This window comes from Paralichthys olivaceus, chromosome 21, assembly GCF_024713975.1.
Source record: "Paralichthys olivaceus isolate ysfri-2021 chromosome 21, ASM2471397v2, whole genome shotgun sequence".
NCBI lineage: Eukaryota > Metazoa > Chordata > Actinopteri > Pleuronectiformes > Paralichthyidae > Paralichthys > Paralichthys olivaceus.
In genome coordinates, this window is record NC_091113.1 from 13,187,459 (window position 1) to 13,208,874 (window position 21,416).

Here is a 21,416-nt window from a genome sequence, read left to right on the forward strand (position 1 = left end):
CCACAGGCTACGTGTGAAAACCTGCTCACCCCAAGTTAGCTCCCGTTAGCATGCTACATCAGCCAGGCATTACCCGCTAGCTAGCCGTTAGCGTCTGTCCCGTCTGTCTGGCACGCCGCCGCTGTCTGTCACTGAAAGAACCAGCTAATGCTCAGAAGCGATCAATTGATGCGTGTGTTCCTTCGCTTACTCATCATGGTCGCCTCTTGTGTGTCGTGTCTGTAGAGGTACACGGATTGTTTGGGGACCACACCGCCACTTCCGAGTCACAAAGGAAACTTTAACCGGAAAAAGCCTCCTCTGCGTGGGACGCGAAAGCCCCACTTCCTTCGCAACACCTTCCCCTCGCAGCTCCTCGGTGTCGCAGGCGTCAACACATGTCAAACACAATGTTGTCTCCAGCGCAACACGGATTCTAACGTGGGAAACCGCAGAGTGGATCCAAGGTGTAGTACTTGCAGTACTTAATACTGGAGATGCTGCCTCCTGCGCAGTATTTGTCTTCACCTAGTGTCGAAAAGCGTGTACTTCAAGAGCTACAGGTTTGTACATCACTGTGTGAAACCTCATCTCATTGTTTTTCTCATTATTTATTTATCTACATACCCCCTGCTCGTTATGGGCCACAATTACATGAGTTCACATGGGAGCATTCACTCTAAATGTTTTATTCCTTTAAGTGGATATTAAATCTTTAATTTATGGTTTGTTTCACTTTCATTTGTTTTGATAACATCTAAACTGACAAAATGAGGTAAGAATTGATAAGATAATCCTTTATTCGGCCCACAACAGGGAATTTGCAGAGAAGAGAACAATCAAAACTATGCATCAGTAAGTAATAAGTAACATGCAATACCTAAGTGTAAGAATAATAATAATTCAGTGTAAGGAATATAACAAATATAGAACAATTTTAATAGAATAAAAACGAATATTTACAGTGTAAAAACAAGAAGAATATGTGCAATGTGAGAATATGTACAGTCAATGGATGAACATGAACCATTGTATTGCACAGACAGAATAAATATTGCACAGTTAAGAGACTTAAACCAGAATTAAAGTGTAGTCCATAATGGATGCGTGTAGTTTTGAGCAGATTGGTTGTACAGGCTTAAATCTGCAGGAAGGAACAACCTGTGATGCCTCTCCTTCAGACACTTAAGGGGGAATCTGCTGCTGAAAGAGCAGCCCAGTGCTGTGATGGTGTCCTGCAGAGAGAAGACAGCTTCACCATCATCCTGCTCTGTCCCACCACCTCCACTGGGTCAAGTGGTCATCCCAGGACAAGGTGTTTTTCTCATTTCAAACTCAAATATATTACAAACAATACAGTACATGATATCATGATGACTTCTAACGCAATCTGAAGAAGACTGAGCGATTGGCAACAACAGAAACAATATAGAATATACTGTATAATTAAAAACAAAAGAGAAAAGGACAAAAAATAAACACACAAATGGTCAATCTGGAATCAAGGGACATAGATGCTCATAAAGAGATTGTGCTTTTGAAGTTATGTCATTTAAATCCATATAAAAAGCTGTTTCTGGAGGTCAACATTTGTGTAAGAAATTCAAACAGTTAAATTATTTCCCCCATACTCTTTGGATTTGTCCTACGTTTCCCAGACCGCATACAGACGTGGGCCGTTTCAGGAAGGGATACAGCACTTCTGGCCTTATTGTGGCCTGAACAAAATAGATGTGAGCCAAAAGTGGCCCAAATATACCAAAACGAACGTGGGCCTCTTTTGGCAAACATACGGTGCTCTCTACAAAGTGTAATCCTGATGTGAACCCAAAGTGGCCCATGTGGTAAATGGTGTTTAGTTTGTCCAGTCTGGGCTACTGTAAAGACAACATGGCGGACCCCCTCCTAATGTAAATATAAAGGAGCCATTCTAGGGTAAATAAGACAACTATTCATACAACTTATATGAAACACACTAGTGAAAACATCACTAGGACAATGATCATTTTATAACCAATAGATCCCTTTCACCTAAATCCTACACACTGGACCTTTAAGAACTAGATTCTTTTAAACAATGCAAGTCAACCACTACTGGAAAGCGTTTCCCGAAAACAAACATGTGTTGTTTCAATGCTAGAATTACATTAACTCGTCACAACATCCTCACACCGTGTCCGCAACCCCGACCACCGCCTGCTGCGCATCACCGCCGGCTACGGCAAGCGAGGAGGGTGTGCTCCCTTGAAATCTTTCCGGGTTGCCGTGCCTCAGTGTCAACACTCGAGCAGAGGCCGAGCGCTGCCGCGGAGCGACGACCATGTCGGAGCCGGAGTCTCTGAGGTGCTCCAGCGCCAGGAACCGTGGAGGCGTCCAGAGGGTGGAGGGCAAACTGCGAGCCAGCGTAGAGAAGGGGGATTACTACGAAGCACACCAGATGTACAGGACTTTATTTTTTAGGTAAGAGTCCGCTCCGTGTCCGCAGCTGCAGCTGTTAATTGTCAGTGCTCGGCTTTGGGGCCTGTCTGTTCCAGAGCCCCGTGTCCGCCCTGCTGCCATACCTGCCCGCTTAGGATTGGTTGGATCTCGCCACGGACCCACCCACTCGCGTTGTTCCGCCTGTTTGTTTGCGCAGCTGAGCTGTCCATCACGCCACGGCTAGTTAGCTGGCTAGCTACGTGATTAGCCAAAAAATGCTGCGGCTAGTTAGCTAGCTACGTGTTTAGCAACTTAGTTAGCAGACTAAACAGAGCTATTCGGGCTGCTGAGGCGAAACACACACACACACAGCCTGTGTGGGTGAAGAAGATGTTTCACGTGTAACAGAATATTTGAGACTAACCGTGAAATGAACCACTGGAGTTTGTTAAACGTGTTCTTAGAAGCTGTCCATCTGCGTTAGCATGTAGCCACACAGCTACACTGCACTGTCGCAGTCTGGGCTTTGGTGTGTCTTCTATGGTTATATTATTTCACAATTTACAATGGAGAAATGACCACTGGTTAATTTGGCTGAGTGGGAGACATGTCTCCGTGGAACTGCTCTGTCTGCCATCTTTTTTAATAAGCAACATTCACACCCATGATGTGGGTCTGATCCTATGTAGTTGGATCAGTAACAGAAGTGGACGCTGTCAGAGCAATGAAAACATGATCTGGTTGTCTACCAGCCTCCAGCATAGTTGAAATGTTGTAATTAAATCAAATTGAAGTCAAACCTTCTACATATCTTCATAATGATCATTGATTTATTCCTTCTCATCATTAAAAGTCATAATTGTTATTATGAATACCTGTTTCTCATCTTAAATACTGCAGGTGGTCTTAACTAAAGTTCTTTAGTGTGATACCTTCTTATCTCAAACTTAACAGCTGTGTGTGTGTATTATCTGTCATCAGCAGTGTTGAGTGATGCAAGGGAAGCTTGTGACTGGAACCACAAAGCAGATCTTATCGTTTAACGCTGACATTTCTGTCTTCCATCAGGTACATGTCACAGGTAAAACATGCTGAGGCCAGGGAGTTGATGTACAATGGCGCTCTACTGTTCTTCAGCTATAACCAGGTACATGCAACACACACAAAATTCTCCATATTAGAATGAATCTTTGTTATTAATGCAAAAAAACAATCAGGTTTTTGTGGACATGTTAAAATAGCCAGGTATTTGGACAAACAACCTAATTGTGTGTTCAATTCATTATCAGTCAGTTGGCTGGTGAATTCATAATCAACAGATTGATTCAACCTCATATTCTGGTCCTGAATATTCCGATACAGTTAAGAAAAATCTACCTGTTATGTTCTCGTCTGCAGCAAAACAGTGCAGCAGATTTGTCCATGCTGGTGCTGGAAGTGTTGGAGAAATCTGAGACAAAAGTCGAGGATGAAATATTAGGTGAGTGGTAACCTTGAACCCTATGAAAATAATAAATGTGCAAAACTACCTGCACTGACGTTTACTGTTATACTTTTATGGGTGTGAAAGAGAGGGTGGCTACAGGACATGATGTTCTTTACTATGTGCTGTCCTTTTGATTGTTAAAAGGAGTCTCACCAACATGAGCTGTGTTCCTGTACTATTGTTACAAATACATGCAGTACTTCACAGCAAGATGTACAGAATTTCAAATCACAAATACAGAGTACTTAAAATGCCCTGAAAGAGTTCATAACATTGAGCAAAGTGCAAACCAGGAAGACATCAACCTCGGAGCCCATCGGCTATTATCTTATGGTGAATTAGCCTCCGATAGTAACGGATGATATTTTGGTGCTCCCTGTGGAGATGGTGGATATCTGGGCCGTGTCTTCTGTTGGCCATACACATGGTCACAATCTGACTCGTTTCTATTATCATGTAAGTTGAAAGTTTCTCCGAACAACACACAAACAGTGAACGAGAAATGGAAACCAGAAGGCTTGTGCCTCTTCTACAGATTCCTCATATTCACATGTAGAATCTGTTTATAGAGATTCGTAAAAAATACACTGTTTGTGAAGTAAATTATGTTTTTAAAGACAATTGTAACCACGCAAATGTTAAAATGTAAAAAGAATATATGTATAATATAGAGAATCCTGATCAATATGTTTATAGCCACCTTACAATGTCATGTCATTCAGACACACAGGCCTTTCTCAAGGACAGCACAATAGGACTTTTTGAAGTAAAGAGGATATTCTCTGATGTTATTGGGCTTGTTTGTGTGTTTTCTAAGCAGAAAGCCTGGCTAAGCTATTCAGCCGGATGGACCAGAACTCTCCGGAGAGAGTAGCATTTGTGTCCAGAGCCTTGAAATGGTCTACAGGAGGCTCCGGCAAGTTGGGTCACCCAAAACTACACCAGTTGCTAGCTGTCACCTTATGGAAAGGTAACTGATTAAACGTTTAGTTTATAAACGGTAAAGGATTAAGAAGATGTTTTCAGACATTTTCCTGAACATTTCCAGAGGGGCTGCATGTGAGAACGCATATGTCTGAGTCAGAAGCCCCACATATTTCCTGGAGCTATTCCTGCCAGCCCCCCCTGGTAAAGCCCATGTGACAATACAGCAGGGACATTTCCGGAAAATTCCCACTGAGCAAGGTAGTGTGTTGACAATGTTTCTAACATGCAACGGATGAGAAACTGAAAGAATACAAATAGCATATTTCAACTCTTTGGTTGATTTTGCGATTACATCCAGAAGCTTGTCATATTGTTGTCAGCGCTTCAGTAAAACATCACTTCCCTCACCATTTTTGATGTACTGTAGACAAAAAACACTGACTTCCACAGCAGAATTCATACATCATGTCCTGCCTCTCCATCCTCGCCTGAAGGGTCTGGACATTTTCCAGTTGTTGTGAATGTGTCTAAACCAAGCAAGCTCCTGCTGCTCAATTTTCTGGACGTTTTCCAGAGTTCTTGTCAGAAAACGGTACAATATTAAAATGGTTTTCACAGGTTATCATGAATATGAGTGAAACTGTAAACCTGTAAACTTATTTAAGACCACATTTTACCTATCAGTCATGACCTGCTTCCATTCTGGGTTCTGCGCATCATGATTCTTGTCAACACACATCAGGATAGACCCCAATCCTCTTTCTCAGCAGCAGACTGTTTTGTGTGTCTCCTTCAAATGTAAACAGTTGAAACATTTAAATATTTTGTGTTTTCAGAGCAAAACTACAGTGAGTCTCGTTACCACTTCCTGCATTCCTCTGACGGCGAGGGCTGCGCACAGATGCTGGTGGAGTATTCGTCGTCACGAGGCTTCCGCAGCGAGGTCGACATGTTTGTAGTGCAGGCCGTCCTACAGTACGTAAAAAATTAAATTTTATATCATCACACTGTAAAAATCTGTGTTTGAAATATCTTCACCTCCAAATTATCAATCAGTACAGCTGTAGTTTGTAATGTCCTGTAAATTTCATACAAACTTATAAGATTTAAAGTTTAGATTTTAAATTCAGAACACGTGTCACCCTCTTTCAGGTTTTCTGTCCCATCAACTCGTTTTAACTGTATTGTCTGTACCTTCTCTATTTCTATACTTCCCTGCTCTCAACCCCACCCCCCAGGTTCCTCTGCTTAAAGAACAAAAACAGTGCTTCTGTGGTGTTCAGCACATACACAGAGAAACACCCGTCCATAGAGAGGGGCCCTCCCTTCGTCCAGCCTCTACTAAACTTTATTTGGTTTCTGCTGCTGGCAGTGGATGGGTGAGGAAAACAATGTTAAAGTTACTGCTTAATAATCAGTCAACAGTTTGTGTTCGATAACCAGATTGGATATAATAATGCGCAGTATTATTATTAATAAAATATTTCTTCTGTCTCTCAGGGGTAAATTAACAGTTTTCACAGTGTTATGTGAACAATATCAACCTTCCCTGAAGAGGGACCCCATGTACAATGAGGTGAGTGTAAAGCTATTAAGTTGTTTTTTACCATTTCACCTCTTAATCATGTATTAAAGCAGCTACACTCACATGTGTTAGTCGTGTATTGCTTATATACCTTGTCTCTAACCTTATCTGGTTGAAAAAAAAAAAATCTAAACTGTAACAGTAGGTGGGTTTCCAGCCAAAATACGAATTCATGCAGGTTTCCATCCACTGAGGCTAACGCCCTTTCTTGCCATGTTCAAGAAAATTCATTCTCAATCTTCTCCAAAGTGTGTTGGCTTCTTCCTCGGGTTGTGCTCCTTCATTTGAGTCGTTTTTCCATAATCCTGCCAACAAACACCAATGAAAACGTAACCTCCTTCTGTAAAATGTCATGGTTCATGGAAACCCACCTAATATAGAAATCTAAAATATTTCAGTCCATGTAAACAAAGTCTCCATGTCTCTCTGTCCTCTTCCTCTGGACGTCTTCCTATCTCCTCAGTATCTCGACAGAATAGGACAGCTTTTCTTTGGGGTTCCACCCAAACAGTCTCCATCATACGGTGGGCTGCTAGGTGAGTGGACCGAGGTTTTGCTCATTCAAGCAGATTTCTAATTATTCTCTTTACATTTGTGCTTCATTTTGGTAAATAAGCTCATGCACTGTCTTGTGGAGGGTTGGATGGAAGACTGACACCACTCTCATGTCTGTAAAGTAGATATGAAACTTAATATTGGCCACATCCTGGGACTTCATGTAGTCTGTTGTTAAGTGGACAACCAGCAAAGAGGTGAGTGAGCAGAGCAGCACGTCAGGTGGCGTCAGGGCTGCTGCAAGATTATCTGTTATGTTTGACTCGGTAGCTGCCGACGTGAGCTTTCGAACAGACTCGCTGCGTCTGATGATGCGTCTGATGTTGCAGGGCTACAGACTAAACTTTACATAGGTGCATCTAACTTTTTCATTTAGGTTTGTGCGTTTCTGTGTTTATATAACTCGAGTTTACTTGTATATTGAGTCCTCAGGAGGAAAGCCATAACACATTTTTGCACATATTTCAAGTCAAGTAGACACGACAGGTGTTTTAACAGACAGGTATCTTGTTGAAGGTAAGGCAATGTTTCACAAAAAAAAGAAAACTGCAGATTTTGCTTCCAGTGGCCAGCATAGCGCAAACCAAGAGCTGCGCACTGAACCCTGCAACCAGCCCAATGTAAACGGCTTTCTATCTGAAAGGGCCTTTAGTGTGGCCTGACAACTTGCCAACATGTAATCCTCAAAGTACTTAGGACCACATGGTATTAGACTGACGGGCAGATTTTGTTGCTGCTGGACAGAACTGGCTGTTTCCAATCTTTATGCTAACCAACACATTTTCCATGTAGATATGAGAGTGGTTTCAATCTTCTCATCTAACTCCTTGATGAGCATATACCTACTTTTGAGATAGACAATCTCAATACAAGGTTATTTAAACTTTTTTCATGAGTGTGATGGTCACTGTGTTGCCTCGTGCAGGAAACCTGCTGAACAGCCTGATGGGGTCGGGCGAGGACGATGACGGGGCTGAAGAAGCCCAGGAAGACAGCAGCCCCATAGAACTGGACTGAGCCTGCAGCCCGGGAGAAGAACAAGTAAACACAAAGAAGAGGAAGACCCCCCCCCCCCCCCCCATCGATCGACTCCCTTCGTCACCTCGACAACAGGGATGGGGCGGGGCTTGGGTCCGTGTTTTCAGAGGCGTGCTGTTTCCAGGAAACCCACCCTCCCCCCATCCAACCTATCCAGTCCAAAATCAAGAATTAGAATCAGGTCACCAAAACATCTCCCTCAGCACTGCCTGGACCGACTGCGCAAAACTGCAAACTCTTCCCAAGTTGTTCAGATTGTATTATTTTATTTTAATAATTATTTTGTTAGTCTGGGACTTTTGTTCTGCGTTTAGGGTTAATGATTTTTAGCCAACACATAACTCGTTGTTTGCTCCCTGTGAAAACCAGAGGAGAGGACAGCGTCCGGAGTGAAAGCTTTCACCACAATGTGCGATTAGATCATTACCAGATGGTTTAATCAACTAACTACAAATATACAACTGTTTTGTTTGTTCGATCAGAGCCATGGTGTTAACTTAATTTACTCAAATTTAATAAATTGTTGCTGTAGTCAAGGCTGCTCAGTTTCTCGGCTTTATGAACAAAAAAAAAACAGCGCTCTGTGTAAAGTCATCTTGCACCTTGAATGTCAACCAAACAAACCTTTTCTGCTCAGTATCTTTATGGGTCATATTTTATTCAACTATAAACAGAGCTGTCTGTGTACAAGTAGCTCCAGGTCTCACTTTTTTTGTATGTGCACTCGCTGAGCTGCTGCAGAGCTCATCCGCACTGCGTCCGAGAGAATCAGTGTCAGAATATCCAGTTTTGGCCTCGTTACAGTCAGTAGATGTCTTGTTTAAAAAAAAATCCTGGCAGCGAGGTGCGTGAAGCAGTTGGTGATCTTGAGGTGAGAGGAGAAAAATGAGACACCAAAAATCCGTTAAGAGTGAATTTTGCTTCGCGTGTTTATAAGAAGCTGATATTTAAATCTTCTGCGTACCTATCTGTTTCTGGCTTTTGTTTCAGTTCTCCCTTTCAAGAAAATATTTTCGAACAGTTCCTTTTGGAGGTGTCTCGACGGTCTGTCTTCAGTTCAGCTCATGCACGACACAATAGCTGCTGTTTATCAGTGTTAATTTCATCGACCCTCAGAGAGCTCACACTACACTGCTTGTTCCCCTCGATGGCTGTCTTTGCCCACATCATTCAAAGTTGGCTTTGTTTTTCCTCGTAGTGACATTTGATCAGCCCAGGTCTGGTCAGTTCGCTATTTTTAGGAATTAAAAAAAAGAACCTTAACTGTGCTCCAGAAAATGGAGAGCGGTCAAACCCCCCTGTGAAGTCAAAATCTTTATTAAAAACTCGGAATGTCAACAGGTCTTCCAATGTCAAGAAGTTTTTATTTACTTGTGTGTAATTATCTGTGTGGGAGCTAGAATTGGCAGATATTCAATAAAAACTTTATGAAAATGAATCATGAATCAGTCGAGCAAAATTTGAAAACTAAAATGATTCAATAGATCTTTATTATTTAAAACGCTAAATGTTGGTGTTTTTACAAAATGAAAAGAAGGTACACAAAGAAAAATAGCTGAAATACCATTGTGTGATGACAAGTTGCTTATAATTTATCTCAATGGTTCATTTAAATATTAGACTGAAGAATTTCAGATGATCTAAATTTCCCATTTAGTTCTTCCACACAGGACTGGCTGGCTCAATGTCTCAGTGCTACAGACAGACTGATAGAATATTGTTGAGTTTCTGTGATTGTTTCCATCAGATGTTGAAAATATAACGAAAAGGCGAGTGATGTGGCTGCAGACAACAGAGATCGAAAAAAGAAAAATCTAAAATCTTAAAATCAATTATTGAAATGACCCCAAGAATAATTCTCTCTGGTGACCAGCGCCTCCTGCAGGCCTCTCTGTTGCAACGCTGAGGTCGACTATCCAAACGGGAAATTCGGGGCAAAACTGACTCAGGTTCCTCATGTTTTCCCAAAGAGATCAACCAACTGAGCAGTATCACAAAACATGCTTCAGTTCCCATATCACATGTTTCTGTGCAGTGTCAACTGTCATTGCTGTTTTTTAGTTCTATTTTGTTTTCTGAGCCTGAAGTCAGTTCTGTCACGATTTCCCTTTAATCATCTGGAAGTACAAAAAGTGTGTGACCAAAGGCCGTGTGTGTGTGTGTGTGTGTGTGTGTGTGTGTGTCACTGAACAACATTGCAGCGTTTGTATTTGATTTTTTTGTCTTTGAGAACTAAAGGGGAGTGTTTGCCTTTGCAATGATTCACTAACTGAATAAACTACAACTTAAGAGTTTCAGAATGTCTCGAAACAAACGGCATCCTGTCTGGTTTTTTGGATTCATACTCAAAATTTAAATACAAACAGAATTTAAGTTTATTTCTACAAACGCATGAAGACAACATGTCAAAATACTATAGTTAAAGCAATATTATTACATTACTGTTAATATTGTATCCATGATGACAGGTATATGATTTTCTTCTCAGAAATAGCTGCAGGTAAAACTGAAAGTGAATTTTCATTGCAATATATATATAAACGAGGACAAAAGCACAGCAGCAGAACAGATACTGTATGACACTTGTTAACTCATTTTCTTTTTTGTTTCTTTTCCATTCCTTCCTTTTCCGAATCGCTCATCTGTGAAAATTTGTTTTAGTGCAAAGCAACTGCTCTTAGACATCCGCTGAAGTCCGGATATTTTCCTGAAATTCTCCTGCGGGTGTATGTGGGAGAGAATGCAAATGTCTGAGTCAGTTTTTTTAAGAACTTTTCCTGCCAGCCCGCCTAGTAAAATGTCTGGAGAAACATTCATAGCGTGTGACTGAGCGTGTTGATGATGTAACACAGGACAGACGTGAAACTGAGGATACGAATATCTCAGGAGGAAAAAGAGGAGCCAATTTTCCAGACATTTTCTAGAGTTCATATCTGAATACAGCTTCAAGGGATGAATGGATTTTTCTTCCTTTGCAAACTTTAGTCATTTACACAGTTGAAACAGTTGCTGTTTTTCTGTAACTTCGGTTTAAAGGTACAGTGTGTAGAATTTAGTGACATCTAGTGTTGAAATTGCATGTTACAGCTGAACACCCCTCACCCTCCCCTTCCAAACATGAAAAAGAACCTGTGCTGTTTAGTTTGTCTTTCACCTAAATCTTACACACGGAACCTTTAAGTGCCAATATTAGCTTCTTTAATACTGTGAGTGTGACATCCAAAGGAATTTTTCTCCGTTCACAATCCTACAGACATTTCATTCTTCTTTGTGCTTTTTATGTTTTATTTAGTAAATGGGTCTTCAGGTGCGGGACTGCAGTGTGAGCCTCTGGACTATATCTGACAGGTGAGCCGTGTCAGGCTGCTGAGCCTGGTGTTTGATATACTCCAGAGTCCGAACCTGAAGCAGGGAGACAGTGAGGCATTATTATTAAAAAAAAAAAGTTTAATCTGACGTCAACCAGTAACAGTGAGATGGCTGAAAACCGGGGGTTTGATATGTTTGCGGGCGGGGATGTGAACTCACCGAGAGGCGAGTCTCACAGTATCCATGTTTGTGGCTGAGGTTCCACAGGTTGACGGTGAGCTGGCTCAGCTTGTTGTTCCTCAGGTCGCCGTGAGCCAGCAGGACAGCGAACAGAGAGAGGGCTACAGTGCCTTGGCGCCGTGTGTTCTGCTGTAAAGAACATTAAGGGAGGGACATAAATGAGGGAAACCTTAGATCTCGCTATCTGCCAGCAGAGGGCAAACACTGAAGTGACCGTCAAACTGAACGCTACAAAAACATTGCTTCTTTGCGTCTGTCCGCACCTCATCACGACCCAGAGTCTTCAGATGATCCAGGATCTGTCCGATCAGGGTCTCACACAGTTTGTTGATTTCTGAGAGAAACTTGGGGTCTCCTCCGTAGAGCGTCTCGTTGGAATCCACTGAGTCCAGGAGAGAGAAGATACATGTAGGCAGAAAAAAAAAAAAATGGAAGCACTCATTCGTGTAAGATCCCAACCCCCTATAAACCACAGTACAGCCTGTAGTCATGAAGCAAAATAGTTGAGGTGTTACATCACTTAAAACTAAATTTAGATAGGAATGAACCAGGGGATGATCCATAAAATAGGATCAGGAAGATCAGAAAGTTCCCTTGTCTGGATTTCTGGAAAACCTTGGATAGTGTGCTTCCAAAATAAGGGATCATAGAATAGTTAAGCTAATTCTGTCATCCAGAAAGACAGCAAACAGACTAATGGTCCTCCAAAGTGAAGGATTGTTGCATATGAGATATTTTTCCTCTGCTGTGTGTGCGTGTACCTCTGGGGACGGAGTAAAGGTAGTTTTCCTGGCTCATGGCGGCCAGCAGGGGCAGAGCGCTGATGTAAACCCGCACCTTGGCGTCGCTGTTGTCCTCCCAGGTGTAATCCTGGACCATGTTGAGCAGACCTCGGACTAGGTAGAGCACGCCATGCTCGGGATGGTCCTGTAAACATAGAAATGGACCGTATTGGCAAACACACTCTGCAGGGAGTCTGGGGGGAGATGATGGACATGGCCTAGAAAATCACATCTGAACCAACACAACAAACAAGGCACGAGGAAGAACTTGATGTTCCCACTTAGGAGGATTTCCTTATCTTTCTTTTAATCTGAGGCAGATTGGAGAGGATTGAGTGTGTTACCGGGACAACCAGAAGCGTGGCCAAGAAGTTGTTGATGAAGTCAAGCAGGAAGCTTTCGGAGGAGCGAAGTTTCCCATCCACGCTGATGGAGCGAGGGACCTCCGGGAGAATACTGACCGCTGCCTTCAGGAAGGCATCAGCTACAGGAGAGGAGAGATGGTAGGAGGAGAGGGAGGTGGGCAAGGAGGAAACAATATGAAAGAAAGAAAAGAAGGAATAATGTAGAAAAGATGTACAGAAGAAAGGCAGGAGAGGAGAGATAACAAAAGAGGTAAAGATTAGGAGGGAAAGATTAGGATTTGTTCTAACAGGGAAAGAACTTTTGGCCGCAAAGTCTTGAATTAGATTATTGGCTTTTTACTTTCAGTTTAAAATGTGAAACCAGGAAGTGTGCTCACCCTGGGAGAGGCACTGATTGGCCAATGCAACCTGACCAGAGAGCAGGTAGAGGCTGAGACGACTGAAGATGCTGCTGAGAGACGGGATGGTGATGAAACTGTAGGCAGCACACGCCTGGAGGAGGCAGAAAAACAGACAGAGAAACATGGTTATGGTGGTTATATCTGTCCGTGCGGGAACATACTGTGGCACCGTTGACTCACCCTGACAAACGCTGCCGTTTTGCGAGAGTGACTCCCTCTCATCACCCTCCTGGTCTCCATCGCCAGCTGGTTCACCGTCTGGGAAAGACAGGACCGGCTGAGCATCGAGCTGATGTGATATCATACACTCACACACACACACTGATTTCTACTGACGTGAATGAGCTGCACCAGAACCGGCTCCAGGTTACAGAAGGTGGCTCTGGCTTCCACACAGAAACTCAACTGCTGCTCAAAATCACGGCCAAAAGACACCTGGACAACATGGTGGAGACAGAACAAAGAATCAAAGAGGGAGAAAACACACTTTTACTCATCAACTGTGATATGACTATTACATCCAAGACATTTTGTCAGATGGAAGTGGGATTATAATATAAAATACATTACAATACTATACTATAATCTATGATGCCCGAACAGTTGTTATATAGAAGCTTAATAGAAAGAAAACTAGAAATTAGAGATCCAGTGTGTGGCATATGGCGACATCTAGTGGTAAAGTTGCACTTTGCATCCAATTCCTCATGATTACTTCCCAAATAATACAATGGCCACAAGAAGATGGGAAGAAATACGCAAAAACGCCCTCTAAAGAGCCAGTGTTTGTTTTGTCCCTTCTGGGCTACTGTAGAAACATGCAGGTTCAACATGGAGGACTTTGTGGAGAGGGAGCCGGGCTCTCTGTAGACGTAGAGGCCCATTGAAAAAAAAACAATTTTTACTTTTAGGTGATTAAACACAAATAAATACATACTTTTTTTTCAACTTCTTGCAATAAATCCCTCTAATTATTGCACAGTGAATCGTTAAAAGAACAGTAATCAAAACAAGAAAAAGATCATTAGTTCATAAAGCACAAGTCGGTGGAGTCTCACCATGCGGATGAAGCCGATGATCAGCAGAGCCAAAGATCTTCTCTCATCCTCCAGAGTGAGAGCGCTGCAAGATAAAGAGCAGAGGGCTGAAGAATCATGGCAGGCAGATGAAGGAATGAAGAAAATACTAGAAATCATGGAACATTGACATCGTTACTGAAAACATAAGCCCTTTGTTCTAAGATGACAAAATAAAATAGGTTTATTACTATTGTAATTATGTAATAGCAAAAAATATATCCCCCCCAAAAAGATAACATCCTACTTGACAGAGTCGTGCATGGTCTTGCAGATGTGCAGCATGGCGTTGAGGATGACCGGGTCTCTGGTGAGATCCACCTGGTGTCTACAAGAGACAAACATCCAGATGGAGAGCACTTTAAAGCCCAGAACTTTTACCTTCTACATTTCTATCATGAAGCAAATAAATCAAATGATTTCAACAAACATACTTGATGAAGACCTCCATGATGGATCTGCAGACCTCCACTCTCACACTGTCCTTCTGGAACATGTCCAGGAACGGCAGGAAGCGCTCCTGCAAAAACAAAAAGTGAAAATGTACAGAGCTGTGTGGGATGAAGGAAAGACGTCTGACATGTTCAGCTCTCACGCTGATGCACTTTGAACTGCTGAAAGCTCACCATGGAGAAGAGAACGGAGAAGTCGTGGAAACAGGTGAGGATCTTCTTGATCACCGACTGCAACTACACGAACAAAACAAAACAGAGTCACACAAGAGGAGATGGCAGAACAGAATGGTTAATGTCCTGTTAGCCAGTTAGCTGCTGACCTGAGGATAGGCGTCTTCGAACGCCCGGTCCGGGGTCATGTGTTTGATGATGTCAGCGAGGACGGTGTTGACCTCACGTTTCTGTGAAAGATTTTTGTTTAATTTCTTATGATTAACAAAAATGAAACACCTCATCCTCTCTCCTGTGTTTTACTCACTGTAAAGTGTCGGCAGGTGAACTCCACCCAGATTTCAGCACAATTGACGTAATCCTGGGAAACCATATGTCGTCAGAATCCACAACATTTTGCTTGAAATGAAAATCGGTATAGCTGCTTCGGTTAAGTACCTGAGGACTGCGGACTTTGGTGATGACCTTCCACGCTTCGTTCAGGATCGTCAGCCTCTCAGATTCTGGAGGGTCGGCACAAGCCAGGGTGTGACCCAGAGATCTGAACAGCAGATGCTGGAGAAGAGACGATCATCAAATATCATCGATTAGATTTCAAGCAGATTTATACATCAACAGCAGGAGAAACTGCAATTTCCCAAAGTGTTCGTGTCCTCTGACCTTTGGGAAGCCGGCCTCATCGCAGTCTTTTATCATCCCAATGAAGTCGGTGGCTCTGGCTGCAACAAACTCCGGCCTGAACGCCCTCATAACTGAATTCAGCAGCAAGGCACTGTGGGAAAAAGGACGGCATCATATTTTTTCCTGTTAAAACTCTTGTTTTCCACCACCACCCACCGAAAAACTAAATCAACCCTCTTTGTGTTAACTGCATGTTACAGTATCTGAATCCTTACACCAGTTAAATTTCAATCTAAATTTTTTTCCAGATTCATGAGGTCACTGTGGACTGTCACCGATGAATTCTAATTCTAATCTTTGAGTCAACCGTTTAAAAGTTGAAGAAATTCACTAGAGGCAGATTTCAGATATAATGTTCAAGAAGCCAAAAACATGTTTTGTGAGGCGAACAACCCAAATTGAATCAGTTCATCCATGAGTCAAATAAATATTTATAGCAAATTTGAAGAAATCCCCACAAGGTGTTCTTGAGATATTGAGTTCACAAGAATGAGACTGATGGGTGGACAAATAGACAACTGGAAAATTCCACGGGGTCACTGTCTGTCACCGGCGTGGAAGAATAAAAACTAAAATAAAAGTTTCCTCTCATTTAGCTCTTATAGCACCTGATCTGGCACCAACAGGACAAAAAGTGAAAGTCAGCTCATTATTATTACGATGTTTACACTCACTTGTTTCCTACTTTCTTGCATCTCTCCATCATCTCTGTTAGCAGAGGCTGAAATGGAAACAAAAGCTGCATCACTGCATGGAAAACTGTCAACAACTATCTATTCCAATATCTTTCACTTTTAAAATTTTACAGTGAAAAAAGTAACTTTTGTGTGAATGCATACATCTGGAGCTCGGTGGGCGATGCACTGCAAGATCCAGCTGATGGCGGGCGAATAGAGCGTCAGGTACTCAGGCACCTCCACCCTCTGCATCACCAGCTGGTTCCGCACGCTCTCACCGCTGATCTGGCGAAAGGTCCCAAGCAGGTCGAAGAAGTTGCGGTTCAGGCTGTCTTTCAATTGCGGGGCCACCTCCATGCCCACCTGAAGAAAGAAAGCAGCGAGACCCCTTTATCTATTGAATCGGTTATATCTTTGTGTCCTGGATGTACAGTAACAGAACCACACTATATACCAGGCTGAGATAAATACAGACAGATTGAAATAAAGGAAAATGCCAAATTAATGAAAATATATGGAGCACATATAAGCATCTCACCCTGCAGAGGTATGCTCTGGCATACGCAGCCACCAAAGGGTCTCCGATCCCTCTGACCATGGCCGTCAACCGAGGGAGCGTCTCCTGAATGCCACTGTGGAGAGAGGAGGGGCATCGTACAGCGTAATGACCAAACTGCTGTTAGTAGTCTTTCAGCTACATGGACTATTTGCTACATCCATTGTTACAAATGCATATTATATAATATAATATAATTAACTTTATAAAAACATTTACAATGGTGAAAGTTAAGTTCGTATGAAGATATGAGGAGGAATCAAACGTACGATTTGTTGAGGAAGCGGTTGCACTTGAGAATAGCAGCCTCGACGTATCTGTTCATGGAAGTTAAAGACTAAAGAACATGAGGTAAAGAATGTGTGTGGATGATCAGGTTCAAGACAATGAAAGAGTGTGTGTCCATTTTAAAACAATATATTTACCTCTTTCTTAATTTGCAGTGGTTTGGACTGATCTACAGAAGGATTTGACTGAAACTAATATTTGTTCAACTGAAACAGGCCTGAGATCAGTCCAGATGACCTGACAGCAGCAAACAGCAGTGAAGCTGATGGTGGTAAAGGATACAATCTGGGCAGCAACTCCCTGATGGAGGCGATCTTGAAGAACCAGTTGAGGCACGTCTCTTTGGCCGTGTCATTCACATCTTCCACTGTGAACGAGTCTGAGGAGGGAGGAAATTGAGACACACACACAACACGAATCACCACAGCGTCACCACAGAAAGCTCTGTACAGCTGCCTTAGATATGCACTGAACTCTGGATAATATCTGGAGATTATGTGCTGTGTGTGAGAGCGCAAATGTCCAAGTCAGTTGCTGCTGACTTTAGAGTGAGCCCATGTGAGAACACAGCAGGAAAATGTCTGGAGGATTCACAGCGAGCAGGTCGATGTGTTGATAACGTTTCAAACAAGCGACGGAGGTAAAACTAAAAAAAAGGAAAGAAAACTAATATCTCAAGAAAAAAGAGGAACCATACACATCGAAGACACCAAAGAAGATCTCAAGTTGGAAAGACGAGATTTGAGAGCTTTTGTTGATGAGGGCAGATGCTGACTTCACTCTGCTGTAAACAAAAACACATGATCTCCACAGTGGAATCTATACGTTATGACCTGCCTCTGTCTGCTGCACCTGAATGCATCTGAGCAGAGAATCTCCTGCTGCATTCTTTACGTGTGAAAGACAAACTCTGGACTTCATGTCTGAAACTGCTTGTGTCCCTCAGATATAAAACAAGATGTAGATATTTCATCCTTACCTGGCAACAGTGGTGGGTCTGAACACATGCTCCAGATTCTATCGTACACTAGCTGACCTGAAAACAAGCAGAGGTATACTCAAAAAAACATGCACATTTTTTTTTAAAGATGTGAACTGAGGGAAACGGGGCTTATTAACTCACCAAATGTGTCAAGGATATCGGTGATGAGGACAAACTTGCTGGGGTAGAACTGGATCACTGAGGTGTCGGACAAAAGCTTGGAGCACTGGACACAGAGCACACATGGTAAATAAGAGGAAAACTGTTAATATAGACACGGTGTTGAAACATTCACTTAACGTCTGAGGTTTTTTCCACCGAGTCACCTGAATGACAATCTTCAGGGCTTTGACCTTCTGGTCGGAGGACCACGCCTCCTTCAGGGACTGGTTCAGCTCCTCGATGCGGTTGGCATAATCCTGCTGGGAGAGGTTCAGCAGCTCTCTCTGGGAACCCTGAACAAATTATTCACACATAAACAACAAGGTCCAAAATTCACTCTGCTTAGGTAAAATTTACCTCAAGGGAAATGTATTGTGTTGTTGAATTTTACTACTTATTCAAGCAATAATAGGGAACATCCAAAGATATTTGATTATTCCAGTTTTGAGTCCGGCGTGAATTAGAAGGATCATCAACATGCCCACTGGATAACTATGAATTTTGAAATGTCCAGAGCAATTGATTTGAACATTTGCATTTTCACGTACAGTCCTTCTGGAAAATATCCAGACTGGAGTGCATGTCTGAAAGCAGCTTTACAGTAGAGAGAAAGCCCACATCTGTGAGCAGATGTGACAGCGACATGCTGGAGTATTACTTGCCCACATGAATATTGACAGAGACCTACCTCTTCCAGATCATCCAGTTCCTCCAGGCGAGTGCGGACTTTCTCTGAAACAGCTGAGGATCCTGGACTGGGATCTTTTCCTACAGAAACAACAGGAGGAATTTGTCAGATTTTAAGCAATCGAAGTAAAACAAAACGTGTTTTTTCGGGGATAGTTATCAGCTGATATGAGCTGGTTATTGGTTTCACCATTTATGTAAACATGAATATGAAACATTTTATTTTACAAAATAAAGTGTGCAGAACAGCATTTATGTTTACAATTTAAATAAAAAGTTTTATTTTCTTATTCTCGAAATACTTATGTCAAACTGAAAATATCAAGTCACAGTTATATTCCTTTATCATACAGGTTTGATAACAACATCTTCGGAATCCTTGCCAAATTTTACTATTGATATACATCGGCCAATGTTTTGGTATCAGAAATGTTTAGTATAGTTTTCCTCCATTGGTGACGCATACAGTAGGCTGATATACTTGAAGTGTTGTGAGTCTAACCTGTACAAAGATTGCCCCCTAATAAAACATTGATATAGCCTCAGATATGGGAAATCAAAATAATAAATGGAAATACAGGTCTTACCTCTGTCAGAGCCCATGAAAAGATTCTATGAAGACAAACAAATTTCAATCAGATCTCTATCCAGTAAAGGAAGATGTAGTTCAGTCACTGGTAGTAGGTGTTACAATGGACTCACGATCGAGAGTTTTTCGGTGGTGGTGAACCTGGCCAGGATGTCTCCACGCTTCGATGACCACGGCTCAAAGTCTGGTCCCACGGCCTCTTCATCCTTCTCCCTCCTCTTTCTTCCAAGGTCCTGGAAGAAGAACACCTCAGTGTATAAAACAAGTATGTCTTTACTTTTGTCGTAAGCTTCTGAGGGTTGATAGAGATAATTTTGTAATAAAGTTTCATTATCATGCACTGTTTTCTCAAGGTAAAAAGCTTCCTAAACAGTAATTGAATTACAGAACTGACCCCTGTGGAGGCACTGTGTGAAATGGCTGGAGTCTCACTGGCAGAGGCTGCTGCAAACATGGACAAGGGGTCCGTCCCATCCAGCATGGAGCTTAGGGGGTCCGGGGGCACTGAGGAAGAGGAGGAGGAGGAGGAGGAGGTGCTGCCTTTACGAGCCCCACGGCGGGTCTTTGTATCAGTCACCTGCGACCAGAGGAGAGGGTCAGGACAGAACTGTGACGGGGACACTGAAGAACTATACCAATGTTTTTATACGTTTTAGCTCATCTCATACAAATTACAGCAGAGGAAGCTTGTTTCAGTTCATTCATTTTGCTCTAAAAATGAACCTGCAAACTTCAAACTCTTCTTCCAAGTTCTGTCAATGTTTCATAGTAATTCAGCTCATTTCTGTCAAATAACAAAAAAGAATGTTTTAAAGCTATGCAGTGGGATGAAACTAAAGAGATGGAGAACCAGGATGAAGAGAGAGGAGGAGGTTTATGATGCAGGCGCTGTGTTGTGACGGAGATGTTTCTGACTGCGTGATAGTAACGATGAGGCTGAACAGCAGGAGGAGGCTGATACCATTATGGGCTTGATGGGATGGTAGTCTCCAAACTCAACCAGAGCCGCCTCAGGACGACACCTCTGCAGCTCCGCCTCATAGCTGCGCCCGCGGGAGCGCCTGGTGACACAGCAGATTGACAGGAGACACAATATAGTTAAGCTGTCTCTACTACTGACAGTCTGATGCACAACACTGAGATGAAGAAGCTGCAGAAAACAAACTGTTTCTTTTCTTACAGTTACTACAGTCAGTGTTAAATCTCAGTTTTAAGCTGCGCAATAAAACAATATCAATAATTATTATACTGTGAGGAGAATAAAACTAATCTGATCGACCTCAATTTACAAAATGTTTTGCTGTTTGTCCTTCTTTGATCATAAAGAAGAGATTTTAACTGCAACTTTCATCTATCTATCTATCTATCTATCTATCTATCCATCTGCTTAATTGGAGCAGTCAGGATGTGGAACATTAGGTATTTCATACATTTATATTTGAATCTAAACTACCTCATCACCTTGTCACATCCACATCGTCTGTACTGGACCACAACTAAAGTGCACCGAGCAGGGTGTTGTTTAAAGGCCACAGACACAGTAACTCTGAGTAATGTTGCATTAAAGAAGTAGTCAGATGTTGAAAGAGGCTGAAACAACTGACATTTGATTTCTCAGGCTAAATCACAGTAAAGCTCACGAAGCAAGCACTTGCACCGCATGTATATTTACATCCGAATCTGCAAAATGTTAATAAATACATCGTTCAAGTCATTTCTGTTGGAAATCCAGTGTTTTTAAAATGAGAAACCAGCAGCTTACCACTGCACCGCGGCCATCTTTCTACAGTCATATGACCTCTTGGTACTTCCTGGTTCGGTTGGAAATTTCGGGAAAGCGTTCTTTGTCTTTTTAAACGAGCGATCACTGAATGTTTATCGGTGTCATGTCTTGAGCTGCTTCTGTGAAAACACGTGAAGCTGCTACTTCTCCATGTGAAGCTACGACAGCCTGAGCTGAGAGGCGTTTCAATGAACTGTCACAGGAGAATAAAACTCCGTCTCCCA

General features: G+C 42.3%; 3 protein-coding genes across 10 annotated transcripts in view; 1 reads left to right on the plus strand and 2 right to left on the minus strand.

Annotated features, from left to right (window-relative positions):
- The window catches only part of mrtfab (myocardin related transcription factor Ab), a 39,468-nt gene extending 39,136 nt beyond the window's left edge, over positions 1-332 (minus strand). For 2 of the 4 annotated variants that reach the window (XM_069517903.1, XM_020082991.2), the window contains exon 1: positions 191-332. The gene's annotated coding sequence lies outside the window, so the exon portion shown is untranslated. Of the gene's footprint in view, positions 1-29 lie in introns of all 4 variants that reach the window. The other 2 variants (XM_020082992.2, XM_069517902.1) reach the window with 2 other exon arrangements.
- A 68-nt stretch (positions 333-400) lies between these two features.
- get4 (guided entry of tail-anchored proteins factor 4) lies at positions 401-9,331 on the plus strand. Of its 2 annotated transcripts, XM_069517909.1 has the most exons (11): positions 401-542; positions 1,161-1,294; positions 2,120-2,439; positions 3,466-3,544; positions 3,796-3,877; positions 4,704-4,853; positions 5,647-5,785; positions 6,049-6,189; positions 6,311-6,386; positions 6,859-6,931; positions 7,876-9,331. In XM_069517909.1, exons 3-11 carry the CDS (start codon positions 2,300-2,302, stop codon positions 7,965-7,967), a joined length of 972 nt encoding a protein of 323 aa, XP_069374010.1. In that variant the 5' UTR covers positions 401-542; positions 1,161-1,294; positions 2,120-2,299; the 3' UTR covers positions 7,968-9,331. The 2 variants fall into 2 exon arrangements, with proteins under 2 accessions (XP_069374010.1, XP_069374009.1); XM_069517908.1 differs by having other exon boundaries at positions 1,161-2,439.
- Positions 9,332-9,460: 129 nt separating this feature from the next.
- Positions 9,461-21,409, minus strand: vps35l (VPS35 endosomal protein sorting factor like). 4 transcript variants are annotated; one of them, XM_020083005.2, is made up of 30 exons: positions 21,172-21,409; positions 20,371-20,470; positions 19,804-19,986; positions 19,523-19,642; positions 19,408-19,432; positions 18,822-18,901; positions 18,298-18,426; positions 18,113-18,197; positions 17,969-18,025; positions 17,272-17,368; positions 16,971-17,018; positions 16,684-16,777; positions 16,308-16,508; positions 16,143-16,189; positions 15,448-15,559; positions 15,226-15,342; positions 15,095-15,148; positions 14,937-15,017; positions 14,788-14,850; positions 14,596-14,681; positions 14,409-14,489; positions 14,144-14,207; positions 13,422-13,520; positions 13,266-13,343; positions 13,062-13,176; positions 12,664-12,803; positions 12,299-12,464; positions 11,801-11,919; positions 11,517-11,663; positions 9,461-11,390 (listed from the first exon to the last, which is right to left on the minus strand). In XM_020083005.2, the coding sequence occupies exons 1-30, from the start codon at positions 21,186-21,188 to the stop codon at positions 11,292-11,294; spliced, it is 2,904 nt and encodes a 967-aa protein (XP_019938564.2). In that variant the 5' UTR covers positions 21,189-21,409; the 3' UTR covers positions 9,461-11,291. The 4 variants fall into 4 exon arrangements, with proteins under 4 accessions (XP_019938564.2, XP_019938563.2, XP_019938566.2 ...); XM_020083004.2 differs by having other exon boundaries at positions 11,517-11,666; XM_020083007.2 differs by lacking the exon at positions 21,172-21,409 and adding an exon at positions 20,871-20,941 and having other exon boundaries at positions 11,517-11,666.
- Between the last annotated feature and the right edge of the window lie 7 nt (positions 21,410-21,416).